We start from the raw sequence: 15,375 nt of genomic DNA, 5'->3' as shown, positions 1-15,375 counted from the left end.
GGATTATACTGCGTATGCTGTTGATAGAGGTAAAGTTCTTCGTACGCCCTATCTACCCTCTCCCGACCACATTTTGCGGGATTATACTGTGTATGCTGTTGATAGAATGTTGGTTCTGCAATAATAATGTTGGTTCTCTCGAGTTAAAGGTCTATCGGAAACCATCTCTCTATCTCTAAGGTAGAGCTAAAGGTCTTCGTACGCTTTATCTACCCTCTCCAGACCACATTTTGCAGGATTATATAGGGTATGCCGTTGAAATAATGTTGATTCTGCAATAATAATGCTGGTTCTCTCGAGTTAAAGGTCTATCGGAAACAACCTCTCTATCTCTAAGGTAGAGGTAAAGGTCGTCGTACGTCCTATCTTCCCTCTCCAGACCCCATTTTGTGGGATTATACTAGGTACGCTGTTGAAATAATGTTGGTTCTGCAATAATACGAGAACTACTCGTTTTTTTTTGTTCTTTCTTTGTTGTAGTAATAAGACGTGAAGTTTCAGATTCCACAAGTGAAACTACATGATAACGAAGAGTGTCATCTAAGCATGTGACTTATTAGTGAAGAGACAAAAAGTCTCGACAGATTAAGGTTCAAATTTCGATAGACGAGAAAATATTGAATTTTTTCGCAATGTATATAAAAAAGGACACAAGTGCGTGTAAGTTGGCACGGATTGTTATGAAGAAAAAAAAAAGAATATAGACATAGGAAGCAACAATAATAACATTCATAGTGTAGTTTCATACATAGGGTTTACCGAGGATAAAGCGTGCATAGATTTTCCCACTACTTTAAAAGGTGTCCGATAGACTTTTAGCTCAAGAAAAGGCAGAATTAAAAAGTTCGATAAGAGAAATACGAAAAGTGAAAAGTCACAGCAAAAATAAAATAGCATATGACGAAAACCATTTTTTCTCAAGAGAAGACCAATACCAATCAATAAGACGATAATGTACATAATTTTTCATTTTCGAAATAGTTATGGAATCTGATCAGATCCTTTCTGAACTCCCCTATAACCACTTATCAAAGATAAGCTTTTTCCTAATAATGGACAAGTTTAATGAAAACAGTGTCCTAAACAATTGGGCTTGGGCCTTATAAATCTAATTGGGCTTGGGCTTGGGCTTTTAAAGCCATGATCTACTAGCATTTGATGGGCTTTTGTACTTGTTATTACCACTTCTCTTTTTGGGCTTTCCACAAATGCATTGACATTCAAACCCACAAATACTACCAAAGCAAGAAAACAGGCCACTCCCTCCATCCTTACGCCTTCTCGCGTGGCGCCCGGTCGAATGGTAGCTGCTCGAGCCCATTCCTCGGTCGTATATCGGCGGCACCTCGGTCCTCCACCTCTCGAGCTTGGACCTGAGTCCTTCCATGCTCTCGTCTACGCTCCAACCATCCAATACTGAGCTCCTTTTGTCATCCAATGGATATCTTTTTTGTTCAACCAAAATAGCAGCCACTTCAGATGCTGAAGGCCCAAGTTCCGATTCAGCTAATGGGCCTTTTGAACTTGGGCCTCCAAACTCATTTCCATTATGAAGCCCATTATTCTTCATAATGGGCTTTGTAATAGATTGTTCGTCAATTGCTTTAGTTGTTGGTGGGTCAGAATCAAGCCCCCTTTCACTTTTGGTCTCATCTTTGGGCTTATCTTTGGGCTCATCTTTGGGCCTCATTTCCAACTCGATAAGTTTGAGTTTGGACTTGGGCTTTTCATTATTGGGCCTATCATATGACCCTGACCATGACCCTTTACTTACAATCGAATCACTTAAAACAGAACTTACTTTACCTTTCTTACTTTCTTTTTTCGATTTCTCATTTATTAACTCAGCTCCATTTATAATCGAACTCGCTTTTCCATTTTTTTTCATCATATGGACTGGAGGTTCGAACGAAATACTAAGTATCGAACTCTCTTTTTCTTCACCTTTACCTTTCGTTTTCGATGGAATTCCAACTATTGAACCATTACCAATGTTTGAAATTTCATCGAATGCACAACGTTCACTATGTTCACTCTTTGTTCGACGTAACATAGGTGTTGAAGTAATAGCAACATTATCATCATCATCATTATCGTTGTTGTTGTTGTTGCTGTTGCTGGTGTTGGTATTGGTATTGGTGTCAGTGTTCTGTTTGATGTCGTTGTTGTGTGAAACATGTGTGTCTCGATTTTCCATTAAATCGCGATATGCAACGGCTGATGAGCTCATTTGTCTATACAATGGCATACTTCTCATCGAGCTATCGAGTAATGTTACACCAATGTTTAATATACCTTGAGGTCGCCCTGATGGACGACGTACCTGCATACACAAAAGGAGATAAGACATTAATTTAAATGTCAACAACAAACAAACAAAAATAACATATCCAATATATTTCCACCAAGTGGAGTCTGGGGAGGGCAAGTGCAGTGGCGGAGCCACGTTTTTCATTGAGGGGGTTCAGAAGTAAATATATGGACTAGTCGAAGGAGGTTCAACATCTACTATATATACATAAAAATATTTTTGACCATGTAAAAATAGTATAATTTTCGAACGAAGGGGGTTTGGATGACCCCCCTGAATTGTATGTGGCTCCGCCACTGGTCAAGCGTACGCAGTCCATACCACTACCTCAGAGGTGAGATAGAGAGGTTGTTTTCGATAGACGCCGGCTACATTAATTTAAATGTCAATTAAGGTAAATTTGATTGAAGAAATATATAGTACCATTAAGTAACAATTAATCACTATATACATAAATTAATTTACATGACAGAAGTTTTAAGGAAGTCTTGGAGTAGTAAAGTTATCTCGTGTGACGTATAGGTCATGGGTAATGGCAAAACTATTCTTGTCTGAGAAAAAGAGCAGATAGCTCGGTGCACTAAAAACTATTATATGTGGGGTCCGGGGAAAGGCTGTGGCGAAACCATTCCTGTCTGAGAGATGTCATAAAATTTTTTGTTATGTATATATATATACACACACTCTATGTGAATCTCTTTTGGCTCTTTCATGTGTTCAGTTTTTTATATTTCGACTTTCCTAAGTGAAAATTTTGGCTCCGCAGTTGGTTATGATTATGGATTTGAGCCATGGAGAATTAGCTTCAAGATAGGCTACCGACATTACACACCCTTCCCTGAACATTGCATGCATAATGCGAAATACTTTATGTATCGAACTGATTAAATATACCAAGATTGATGTGCATGTATGCAACTTTAACATATGCTCGTAAATAACTATATTCATCATATAACGCGAAATGCTTTATGTATCAAAATTGACGTGCATGCATGCATGCATGCAACTTCGTATGCATATGTAAATAAATATATTCCATCATATAACGCGAAATGTTTTATGTATCAAGATTCACATGCATGTAAATAAGTAATATTCATCACATAACGCGAAATGCTTTATGCATCAAGATTGACGTGCATGCATGCACGCATGCAACTTTACGTATGCTTGTAAATAACTATATTCATCATGTAACGCACGCGAAATGCTTTATATATCAAGATTTACGTTGCATGCATGCATGCATGCAACTTTACGTATGCATGTAAATAAACAATATTCACCAAATATACATAAATATTCATCCTATATACATAGAGAAATAAACAAACCTGAAGTGCAACAAAACGCATTCCATGATGGTGAGGACGATGGTGAGTTCGTAGAGGAGGGATAAGGTTTCCGACGAGCACGCGAACCGTTCCGATGAGAGAGTCTCGAAACCAATGGACCGAATAAATTTCGATGTGGACAGAGGAATTTTCCTTATGTAGAAATTCCTCGTCCACACGAAAAACAAACTTGTCATTCCACGTAGGGTTGTTACCACCTTCTAGGTCAACACCCGTAGCAAGTTTACGCGTAGGGTGGACCCACGCGGCCGCGTAGGTTTTCATTTTTTTGGACATAGGTTCTAAGTCCTGCGCGGATATGACATTTATTTCCAGGAGTTGGAACGGTTTCAAGATTCCCATGGTCGTGGTCGTGATCGTGGTGGAATGAGGATGTTTTGCTCGTCGTCCGTCTAGGTTCAGACGACGACGAGGGGAAATTTTTTTCGGGGTCGATGTGTTAGAGACCCCGAATAAAATTGGGGTTAGGAAAGAAGATAATTTTTCGAAAGAACATTTATATAAAATGAAGAAATTAATTAATTAAAATCGAGTTTTATATTTCATCCATTTGGAGGATTTTTAAATTATTGTTTAAATGTTGTTAGGTAAAAAAAGACATTATCTATATATGGACCTTATTTTTAGGCAAGAGTTTAGATATATATATCTGGAATTTTCCTTAAAACATTTGGAAAAAAGAATTGTATTTATTTTCAAGTTAAAAATGGTATTTGAAAAATAATAATTGTGTTTGGACATGAATATACAAAATTACAAATTGAAGTTATTTTTGAACTTTTATAATGGTTTGGAGTGAAAATTATGAAAATAGTTTTTTTTTTTTTGGAGTTTTTCAAATTATCAAAAGTTTCGAAATTTAACTTCAAAGTTGGATTTTGTAAATTCGTAATAATTCTATGTGCAAATATTTTTTTAAAAAATAATAATATTATAGAAAAAAAGTGAAAAATATTCATGTCCAAATGGTCCTTAGTCTTTTTTGATTTGCTATAAAAGGTCATTTAATCGCAAGTGAGAGTTATTCATGTATTAAAACTATAATATTCATATTTAGTACTTTTTATTAGTTGTTTTATATATATATATATATTATAAAATTCAACACATCAAGTATAACATTTGATTACATTTTATATGAGTTAATTCATGTAATATTTTATGCAAGATAGATAATTTGGTAATACGTGACTTGCAGAACGTTTAAAAATTATCGCGAGATAAATAAATTCTGAAATGATTATTTAATCTTGATATCCGTAATGACAACGTAACAAAGCTTGCACTGTCTTTTCGCAGTTAGGCATATAATGTGCCATTGGTAATAATTCTACTACGATGCCACAAATATTCGCGAGATGATCCTAAGTAATCGTTGTTATTAATTTATTGATCAAATAAAATTTAAAGGTATACCTCAATCTCTGCATTTCCATACTTTTCTCTACATTTTTTTTTTTTATATATATATAGAGGGTTTAATTTTATTTATTTTTATTTTTATGTTTTCATCATTAATTAATCATGGTTTTTTCTAAACATATAAGAGTTGATTCATCTTTGTATTTTCATATGATCTTAGTACTCACAATATTCTTCACAAGAAAAAAAAAGTATTCACAGTGTTATTTGACAACAAATAATATATTATCTTGTTGAATATAATTCTCCTATCTATATATCTCACACTTCCATTCGAGATAACGGTAAGATTTACATACACTCTGCTCTTCCCAGATCTTACTTTTGGAATATCGTTGTTATGCGTAGTGGTGGAGGTAGGATATACATGAAATGAATAACCTATCTACGTCATGTAATTTTCCAGCGAAGGGGTGTTAATAAGGATATATAGCGTTAATTAAGTGAGACGTTTAAGAAGATAAATTATAGTATATAGACAAATACCATCAAATAGTATATACATGCATGAAGTGAGGTTACGTTGGTTCAGGCACGTGATGAAGAGGGGCTTGAATGTTCCAGTTCGAAGGTGTGTGATACTGGCTATGGATGGTTTCAGGCGGGGTAGAGGTAGGCCGAACGGAGGACATGACCAAGAATGTGTGGAGGACGCGAATTAAGGTAGATGGTTAGGGGGTAGGAGTGCGCTGGTAACAGTAGGGGAGATCGAGTACTTTGTTTGTGCCTGGAGTTTCTTGTTCGTGGTGCTTGAGTGATGTCTATGATTTCGAATAGATAGTTTATAGTATTATCTTGTGGCTGTATGTATTAGTTCATATGCATTTATGTTTTGTGTTTGTTATACTATTATCGGTTTGAGCCGGGGTTCTATCAGAAACAGCCTCGCTACTTCACCTGAGGTAGTGGTATGGTCTGTGTACACTCTACCCTCCCCAGACGCCATTATGTGGGAATACACTGGGTATGTTTGTTGTATCAAACTTGAAGGTGACAGTTATTAACTAACACTTTTATCTGTTTTGAACAGTTTATTTAGGATCTCCACAGAAGTAGCAAACAGCCAAAGTTACAAATATGCTTCTGAGAAGCTCATCAACTCCTGTTTCACAAACTATTTTGGTAGAAAGTAAAAAAAATGACTTTGATGGTACCTCTTCTGATCACTATAATATTGGAAAGGTGTCATTTCACACTCCAAATCATTTGGGTTCTTTCTCATGTAACTCTTCACCTGAGAAATTTATCCCAAAAAGATCAAACAACAATCCTGGTCGAAAATTATCGCCTCGGAGAGTTCAATCAGAAGGGAACTTAAAAGTGTTTGTGTCAAAATGTGATGTTGATGATGTTTATAGAAAAGGGTTGGTGTACTCAAAATGTGATCTTGATGAAGTTTGGTTGGTGTCAGAATGTGATCTTGATGAGGTTTGTAGGAAAGGGTTGGTGACAAAATGTGATGTTGATGAGGTTTGGTTGGTGTCACAATGTGATCTTGATGAAGTTTACACTAAGTTGGTTGCAAAATCTGATCTTGATGAAGTTTGTAGGACAGGGTTAGTGTCGAAATCTGATCTTGATGAGGTTTGTAGGACAGAATTGGTGTCGAAATCTGATCTTGATGAAGTTTGTAGGAAAGGATTGCTGTTGAAATCTGATCTTGATGAAGTTTGTAGGACAGGACTGGTGTCGAAAACTGATCTTGACGAAGTTTGTAGGAAAGGATTGTTGTCGAAATCTGATCTTGATGAAGTTTGTAGGAAAGGATTGGTGTCGAAATCTGATCTTGATGAAGTTTATAGATCGAAGGTACTTCCACGATCATGTCACAACCAAGAGAAGAACATAATGTTGCAAACAGAACTATCGTTTTCTATTTATAGCAATCAAGATTTCGAGGAGATGATTAACGATGGGAAACTGGTGAGGGCTGTTACTATAGGCAACGAGATAGAAGATTTATCGAGTGATGATTTTAGCTTTGGGAAAAGCGTCATGGGACTTATCAAGGAAGACGATGATAATGAAGATTGCGATGAGAAAGAAGACACAGAATTTAAAGAAGAAAGTAAACCAGTTGGTCCAATGTACCTTGCTGCTGGACTAGGGATCGATGTTAATGTTAGTGGCATCGATGGTGATGTTAAGTCTCTCACTGAGGGCGGGCTGATGAGGGCGGGTCATGGTGCTGACGCTGAACCTTCAAGTTTTGATGAAAATGGAGATGTCGAGGAGTATTATAAGAGTTTGCTTGAAGAATATCCTTTCAATCCTTTGGTCTTGACGAATTACGCTCAACTTCTGCAGGTCAGTCTATCGATTCTGTACACAGTTCTCTTCGGAGAGTGTTCTTGATGTTCTCAGTTTCCGATCATGGCTATACTTCTTCATACCGTGCACATTTTCTTTACGGATTTGACAGCTGCAATGTCTTCATTGAGGTCTGCAACTGCCGAAGTTCATATTTGAATAGGCGAACCGCCTCAAATGAATGGCATCAGCTAGTCGAACCATTCTGCTTTGCTTTCCTTTTTAGTCCGTCTAAAAAAGTATCTCATATATAGTAGGTTTTTAGTCCAAAGCAGTGCACTTGCAAAACATCCCAAGGCTCACGGGTGGATTTTGTTCCATGAGCCTTACGCCTCAACTAGTAAAGTTGTTGCCATGTGACCAGGAGGTCACGGGTTCAAGCCTTGGAAACAGCCTCCGGTAGAAATGCAAGGTAAGCCTGTGTACGATACACCCTTGCGGTGGGGCCCTTCCCCGGACACCATGCATAGCGGTAGCTTTGGTGCACCGGGCTGCCCTTTTTAGCCTTACGCCTCAGTTGCCCGACTGTGTGCTCTAAACATGCCTAATGCTCAAAGGATTTAGTCCAATGCTTGGTTCTCATGTGATTTTTTGTGTCTTTCATGAACTTTTGGTGGCAGTCAAGAGGAGATCTTTCCGGGGCAGAGGAATATTACCTTCGAGCTACTCTAACAGATCCAAAAGACGGGGAGATCTTGTCGCAGTATGCTAGATTAGTGTGGCAGCTGCACCGTGATAAAGATAGAGCGTTGAACTACTTTGAACGCGCTGCTCATGCTGCTTCAGACAACAGGTACATCATCCGTATTTGAATGCATCGGAGTTTCTCACATACTAAAAGTACCACTATAACTTCTTGTTCGACTCATTCCATGTCATCGTTGTGGCTGTAACATCAAGTCATTACGCGCAAAATGAGAAGTTTCCAAATGTAGGAAGTTGCAGACTTCTTACATTTGTTTTGACATTTGTTTCCGGTTTTCAGCCATGTCCTTGCAGCGTACGCTAGTTTTCTTTGGGAGATCGATCATGATGACAACGACCACACAGATACACCACGTGATGAAAACAAGGTAACCTTTAGAACAAGAGCTGTACTTTTTCATCATATCCCTTTTACGACTGAAGCTTTTTCTTCTTGACGTGCCATCTTGTCAAGGAAACCGGAGAAGTTGCTGCATCACACGACATGGATTTTGAACGAGATGACAGACACACTATCCCTCTACTGAATCTTTCTGCCGGATTTGGGATTGACAGTACTTGCGGATTTAGTCGTGGCATGACTCTGAATGAGCTTATAGCGGCCGAGGGTTACTACACGAGTATGATTCAAGAAAATCCAAATAACCCCTTAGTTTTAAGAAACTATGCTCAGTTTCTTGATCAGGTAACAATGTCCCTTATTTTCCTTCTTAGCTACCGCGTATAAACCAATGGCATCGCAACAATGAAAGGTAGTCAATCGGGCACCCAACTAAATGCAGCACGATAACAGATTAGCGACAGACTGACATAATGCATAGAATACACTCAAACTTGGCCGCAGCAGTTGACAAGCAACGCCTTAACTTGATTTCATTGTGCTTCTTGTTCTTTCCGGCAGTGTAAAGGAGACTTAATCGGAGCTGAAGAATACTACTCGCGTGCTGTATTAGCAGATGCTAGCGATGGAGAAGTTATTTCGCAGTACGCAAATTTTATATGGCAACTTCATCACGACCAAAATAAAGCATCGTCTTACTTCAAAAGAGCAGTTCAAGCTTCACCAAGAAACAGGTACTCTCTCCGTCCTATTTTATGTGATCCGCGTGTTTGAGTATGCACGAAGTTTAAGAAAGAACGAATGAGTTCTGAAACTGCGTGGTCATATGCACGATATTTAAGAAAGAACGAATGAGTTCTAAAACTATGTGGTCATATGCACGAAGTTTAAGAAAGAACGAATGACTTCTGAAACTATGTGGTATAAAAGTACTTTCGATTATTTTGTTTAACGTAAAGTTCTTCACGAGCGTGATTATTTGTAGCGTTTCTTTCAGCGACGTACTTGCAGCGTACGCTAGATTCCTGTGGGACACGAATGAGGACGAGGACGAGAACGAGGACGAACACGAACCATCAGACAACCACATATACACATTTCCATATTTTCATGGAATTATGGCTGCTCCAAATGCTTAATAATGTACAAGATGGAGAATCGAACTTTCACCAATAACGTGAAACTTCACGTAGCCAACTCAACTGAGCTACTAACATTCTCCTTTTAGGATTTTTTTTTTAAATAGTCGTTGCCGTATGAAATATACGGCAACGTTTTTGTATAGTCACAATGGTTCGATTGCTTAAGTACTGTATTATCAGCACTTAAGCATACGGTTCAAACCATTGCTATATACTGTCTATATATAGCAACGGTTGTATCGCCATTGTAATAAGTACCATTGTCATAGGTCCAGTTTCTAGTAGTGTCATTTTGAAATAACTTCAGACATATGATGTCTGATGTTAAACTGCTGGCGTAACTGTCTGAAGTTACACGTAATTGAATTTCAAGCATAAATGACTGAAGTTCGAGAAAAAATTTATCGACACTAAATAACAAGCTACATAAATTCATAGTATTTATCGATGCTAATGAAAATATATCTACTTTCTATTAGTCAAGCTAACAGCATCATTTATTTTTTAAAAATAGAAAATAATTATTAATGGTTTTTACCTACAAAATTAATCCAATATAAATTGTCTTTTATCTAATCAACTAGAAACCGAGATAAATTATGTGTCAGAGATAAAATTTATGTGTCATTTACGTGGAAGAGGTAAAATTTAGATAATTAATTATATTTTTAATATGTTTTTAGATATTTTAAGTTGTTAACTATTATAATTTTTAGTATTTTTTTATGTAATTTACAAATAATATAAGTTATTCTCCTTGTTCAATCTTTTGTGCATTGATAGTCAATTATATTTTAAAGATAATTTAAGTTTTAAATTACTGTGATTTATAATAATTTTTCGTCCATTCTACTAATTAGAAGTGACATAGTAAAATTATTATTTTATATCTATTTTTTTATTAAGTATTAATACTTTTTTAAATAATTAGATGACTTATAATAATTAATTAGCGACGATACAGTAAAATTACGATTGAAGCAGTTGAAACAGGCTTATCAATCCACTGCCTGCTTCAGTTGATGAACTCCCTTTATCAAAATTATTTTAAGAAATACCTTTGAAAAAAATTTAAGAAGTCTCATATAAATCGTCAAGTTAATTTAAAACATCAAGAGTTAATTTTCAGTTTATGTCTATTTTACCTTTTTATTAAATATTATTATTATTTTAATGCTTAGATGACTTATAATAATTAATTAAGGGTGATACAGTAAAATTATGATTGAAGTAGCTGAAGCAGACATGTCATCAATATCTATTTTATTTTTTAATTAAATATTATTAATTTTTTATCATGTAAATGACTTATAATATTTAATTAGAAATATAATAATTAATTAAGGGTGCTATTGTAAAATTACGATTGAAACAGCTGAAGCAAACACGTCATAAATGTTTATATTATTTTTTTATTAGATATTATTACTTTTTTAATACATAAATGACTTATAATAATTAATAGGGGTGATATCATAAAATCACAACTGAAACAGTTGAAACAGACATGTCGACCTCCTGCCCACTTCAACTGCTAAACTGCCTTTTATAAAAATAAGAGTTAAGAGATAAATTAGGAATATAATAATTAATTAGAGGTGTCATAGTAAAATTACGATTGAAGTAGCTGCATCAGACATATCATAAATGTTTATTTTATTTTTTTATTAAATATTATTAATTTTTTATACATAAATGACTTATAATAATTAATTAAGAGTGATATCGTAAAATTACAATTGAAGCAGCTGAAACAGGCATGTCGATCTCCTGTGTGCTTCAACTGCTAAACTGCCTCTTATATTTTATTAAATATTATTAATTTTTTTATACATAAATAACTTATAATAATTAATTAGGAATGATATTATAAAATAACAATTGAATCAGCTGAAGCAGACATGTTCACCTCCTACGTGCTTTAGCTGCTAAACTGCTTCTTATATTTTATTAAATATTATTAATTTTTTTATATATAAATAATTTATAATAATTAATTAAAAATTATATCGTAAAATTACAATTGAAAGTGGAGCTCCGGCGTGCGTATCTCACAAGTACTGGATGCTTATCTCACAAGTCACAAGTACTTATTTAATTATTCTTTTTTCTTCAATAAATGCTCTTTAATTAATTTTTATATATATATACACACACTATACATAAAGGGTTTTAGCCCAAATCTTCAAGCCTAAACCTAAAACCCTACAACTTTCCTCTTTCTTCCTCAACAATGGCTGCTTCAACAAGTGGAAAAAGATTTTCTTTAAGCAAAAACGACGGCGTATTAGCCAAGATTTCTAATTCAACTATTGTTACAAAGGGAAAACAAGCAGCTTGTGGAGCAACATATGTAGGGAAGAAACTTGCAAAGAGTACTGGAAAAGCTGCTTGGCATGTTGCTACTACTTTTTTGGTACTTGGGTTGCCTTTGATTATAGTTATGGATAGGGAACAACAGCTTAATGATCTTGATCTTCAACAAGCTAGTCTTCTTGGTGTTGTTCCTCCTGCTTCAGCTGTTGCTCCTCAGAAGTGAATCTTGATTTTGAATTTTTTGTTATGTTTTTGAACCCCGTTTTGTTAGTTATGAACACCCTTTTGTGTTTTGGTGATGAATTTGAGTTATATTGATTTTATCTAGTGAAAAGTATGATTAAATGTTCTTATTTATGAACACCCTTTTGTGTATTATTTAGTGTTTTGGTGATGGATTTGCTGTTAATTATTGTTATGGATAGGGAATAACAGCTTAATGTTCTAGATCTTCAACAAGCTAGTCTTCTTGGTAGTGTTCGTGAATCTTGATTTTGAGTTTTTTGAACACCCTTTTGTTAGTTATGAACACCCTTTATGTTTTATTTAGTGAATTTGAGTTTGGATTGCAAAAAAGATGATCTTGATATTCAATCAGAATTAGTTTTTCTTTATGTTTATGAACACCCTTTTGTGTTTTATTTAGTGTTGTGGTGATGAATTTGAGTTATATTGATTTTATCTAGTGAAAAAAGATGATCTTGATCTTCAATCAGAAGTGATGTTTTGTTACATATATGAACACCCTTTTGTTAGTTATGGACACCCTTTTGTGTTTTGTTGATGAATTTGAGGTTGGATTGTGAAATTTATAAATTGGTTGGAAAAAAGATGATCTTGATCTTCGATCAGAAGTGATTTTTTTTGTTACGTTTATGAACACCCTTTTGTGTTTTATTTAGTGTTTTGATGATGAATATGAGTTATATTGATTTTATCTAGTGAAAAATATGATGAAATGTTCTTGCTTATGAACACCCTTTTGTGTTTTGATGATGGATTTGCTGTAAATTATTGTTATGGATGGGGAATAATAGCTTAATGATCTTGATCTTCAACAAGCTAGTCTTCTTGGTGGTGTTCCTCCTGCTTCAGCTGTTGCACCTTAGAAGTGAATCTTGATTTTGAGTTTTTTTGAACACCCTTTATGTTTTATTTAGTGAATTTGAGTTTGGATTGCAAAAAAGATGATCTGGATCTTCAATCAGAATTGGTTTTTCTTTATGTTTATGAACACCCTTTTGTGTTTTATTTAGTGTTATGGTGTTGAATTTGAGTTATATTGATTTTATCTAGTGAAAAAAGATGATCTTGATCTTCAAGACGAATGATTTTTCGTTAAGTTTGTGGGTTTTCTCATTTATGTGTTTTATTTAGTGATTTGATGATGGGTTTGCCGATAATTATTGTAATGGATTTGCTGTTAATTATTGTTATGGATAGGGAACAACAGCTTAATGATGTTGGTCTTCAGCAAGCTAGTCTTCTTGGTGGTGTTCCTCCTGCTTCAGCTGTTGTACCTCAGAAGTGAATCTGGATTTTTTTGTTATGTTTTTGAACACCCTTTTGTTAGTTATGAACACCCTTTTGTGTTTTATTCAGTGTTTTGGTGATGAATTTGAGTTAAATTGATTTTATCTAGTGAAAAATATGATCTTGATCTTGAAATGTTCTTGTTTATGAACACCCTTTTGTGTTTAATTTAGTGTTTTGATGTTGAATTTGAGTTATATTGATTTTATCTAGTGAAAAATATGATCTTGATCTTGAAATGTTCTTGTGTCTGAACACCCTTTTGTGTTTTATTTAGTGTTTGATGATGGAATTGCTGATAGTTATTGTTATGGATAGGGAATAACAGCTTAATGATCTTGATTTTGGTTTTTTTGTTATGTTTTTTAACACCCTTTTGCTAGTTATGAACACCCTTTTGTGTTTTATCTTGTGTTTTGGTGATGAATTTGAGTTAAATTGATCTTATCTAGTGAAAGATACGATCTTGATGTTGAATTGTTCTTGTTTATCAACATATGTTTTGTTTAGTGTTTTGGTGATGGATTTGCTGTTAATTATTGTTATGGATAGGGAATAACAGTTTAATGTTCTTGATCTTCAATAAGCTAGTATTCTTGGTCGTGTTCCTCCTGCTTCTGTTGTTGTACCTCGGAAGTGATTTTGATCTTGATCTTGATTTTGATTTTTTTGTTGTGTTTTTGAACACCCTTTTGTTAGTTATGGACACCCTTTCGTGTTTTGGTGATGAATTTGAGTTTGGTTGGAAAAAAGATGATCTTGATCTTCAATCAGAAGTGATTTATCGTTACGTTTATGAACACCATTTTGTTAGTTATGAACACCCTTTTATGTTTTATTTAGTGCATTTGAGTTTGGATTGCAAAAAAAGGTGATCTTGAACTTCCATTAGAATTGTTCTTTCGTTACGTTTATAAACACCTTTTTGTTAGTTATGGACACCCTTTTGTTTTTTGTTGATGAATTTGAGATTGGATTGCGAAATTTATAAAATGGGTTGGAAAAGAGATGATCTTGATCTTCAATTAGAGGTGATTTTTTGTTACGTTTATGAACACCCTTTTGTGTTTTATTAGTGTCTTGGTGTTGAATTTTAGTTGTATTGCTTTTATCTAGTGAAGAAAAAGGATCTTGATCTTCTGGGGGAATGATTCTTTGTTTTGTTTGTGGTTTTTCTTTGTTTTATTTAGTGTTTTGATGTTGGGTTTGCTGTTAATTATTGTGAATAGCAGCTTAATGATCTTGATCTTCAACTAGCTAGTCTTCTTGGTGGTGTTCGTCCTGCTTCAGTTGTTGTACCCCAGATGCGATTTTTCGTTATGTTTTTCAACACCCTTTTGTGTTTTATTTAGCGAATTTGAGTTTGGATTGCAAAAATCCACTTCATCAATGAAAAAGTTGATCTTGTTCTTCAATTGAACTAATTTCTCTTTTTGTTAGTAGTTCTTTTTGGTTTTATTTAGTGTTCTGATGATGCATTTGCTGTTAATTATTGTGATGGATCGTGAACAGCAGCTCAACGATCTTGATGTGTTCCCATGTTTCAGCTGTTGTACCTCAAAACTGATTTTTCGTTATGTTTGTGAACGCTCTTTTTGCTTTCTTTAGTGTTTTGGTGATGAATTCGAGATTGAATTTGCAAAATTTACAGAATTGTTTTGTCATGTTTGATATTATCAAGTGAAAATAAATGATCTTAATGCCTTTTTGGATATGTTTCTGTTTGGTTTATTCCTGCTCTTAATCATTGTAATGGACAGTGAACAACAGCTCATTGATCTTAATTTAAGTCGATGGTTTTTTTCTTCTTGTCTTTCATCTTGTGGTTTGATTATGAATAAGGTAGTTGTTAGTATGATTTCTCTTGGAGGTCGTGAATTAGGATAGAAGATTAGTAGGTAGTTGAGCGTTGTCTCGGATAGGCGTGGTGGTAGGTTG

General features: G+C 34.7%; 3 protein-coding genes across 3 annotated transcripts; 2 read left to right on the top strand and 1 right to left on the bottom strand.

The window, feature by feature from the left end:
• Positions 1 to 276: 276 nt before the first annotated feature.
• On the bottom strand, positions 277 to 4,224 carry LOC107869900 (homeobox protein 2-like). The gene is made up of 2 exons (XM_016716301.2): positions 3,649 to 4,224; positions 277 to 2,323 (listed from the first exon to the last, which is right to left on the bottom strand). The coding sequence occupies exons 1-2, from the start codon at positions 4,009 to 4,011 to the stop codon at positions 1,133 to 1,135; spliced, it is 1,554 nt and encodes a 517-aa protein (XP_016571787.1). The 5' UTR covers positions 4,012 to 4,224; the 3' UTR covers positions 277 to 1,132.
• A 945-nt stretch (positions 4,225 to 5,169) lies between these two features.
• LOC107868441 lies at positions 5,170 to 10,064 on the top strand. Its single transcript, XM_016715128.2, has 7 exons — positions 5,170 to 5,375; positions 6,122 to 7,398; positions 8,022 to 8,194; positions 8,387 to 8,474; positions 8,561 to 8,791; positions 9,008 to 9,180; positions 9,444 to 10,064. The coding sequence occupies exons 2-7, from the start codon at positions 6,169 to 6,171 to the stop codon at positions 9,583 to 9,585; spliced, it is 2,037 nt and encodes a 678-aa protein (XP_016570614.2). The 5' UTR covers positions 5,170 to 5,375; positions 6,122 to 6,168; the 3' UTR covers positions 9,586 to 10,064.
• Positions 10,065 to 11,714: 1,650 nt separating this feature from the next.
• Positions 11,715 to 12,279, top strand: LOC107868443 (mitochondrial import receptor subunit TOM9-1). Its single transcript, XM_016715129.2, has one exon. The coding sequence runs from the start codon at positions 11,822 to 11,824 to the stop codon at positions 12,125 to 12,127; it is 306 nt and encodes a 101-aa protein (XP_016570615.1). The 5' UTR covers positions 11,715 to 11,821; the 3' UTR covers positions 12,128 to 12,279.
• Positions 12,280 to 15,375: the final 3,096 nt, after the last annotated feature.

The sequence above is a fragment of the Capsicum annuum genome, chromosome 4 (assembly GCF_002878395.1).
Source record: "Capsicum annuum cultivar UCD-10X-F1 chromosome 4, UCD10Xv1.1, whole genome shotgun sequence".
In the NCBI taxonomy this organism is placed as follows: domain Eukaryota; kingdom Viridiplantae; phylum Streptophyta; class Magnoliopsida; order Solanales; family Solanaceae; genus Capsicum; species Capsicum annuum.
This window is presented reverse-complemented; position numbering and strand designations above follow the sequence as displayed.

Excerpts from the sequence above, each read along its gene's own strand:
- LOC107869900 (XM_016716301.2), bottom strand. The coding sequence starts at position 4,011 with ATGGGAATCTTGAAACCGTTCCAACTCCTGGAAATAAATGTCATATCC. Across the intron at positions 2,324-3,648 it reads TGCGTTTTGTTGCACTTCAG|GTACGTCGTCCATCAGGGCG; the intron begins GTTTGTTTATTT and ends TTGTGTATGCAG.
- LOC107868441 (XM_016715128.2), top strand. The coding sequence starts at position 6,169 with ATGCTTCTGAGAAGCTCATCAACTCCTGTTTCACAAACTATTTTGGTA. Across the intron at positions 8,792-9,007 it reads ATGCTCAGTTTCTTGATCAG|TGTAAAGGAGACTTAATCGG; the intron begins GTAACAATGTCC and ends TCTTTCCGGCAG. Across the intron at positions 9,181-9,443 it reads CAAGCTTCACCAAGAAACAG|CGACGTACTTGCAGCGTACG; the intron begins GTACTCTCTCCG and ends CGTTTCTTTCAG.
- LOC107868443 (XM_016715129.2), top strand. The coding sequence starts at position 11,822 with ATGGCTGCTTCAACAAGTGGAAAAAGATTTTCTTTAAGCAAAAACGAC.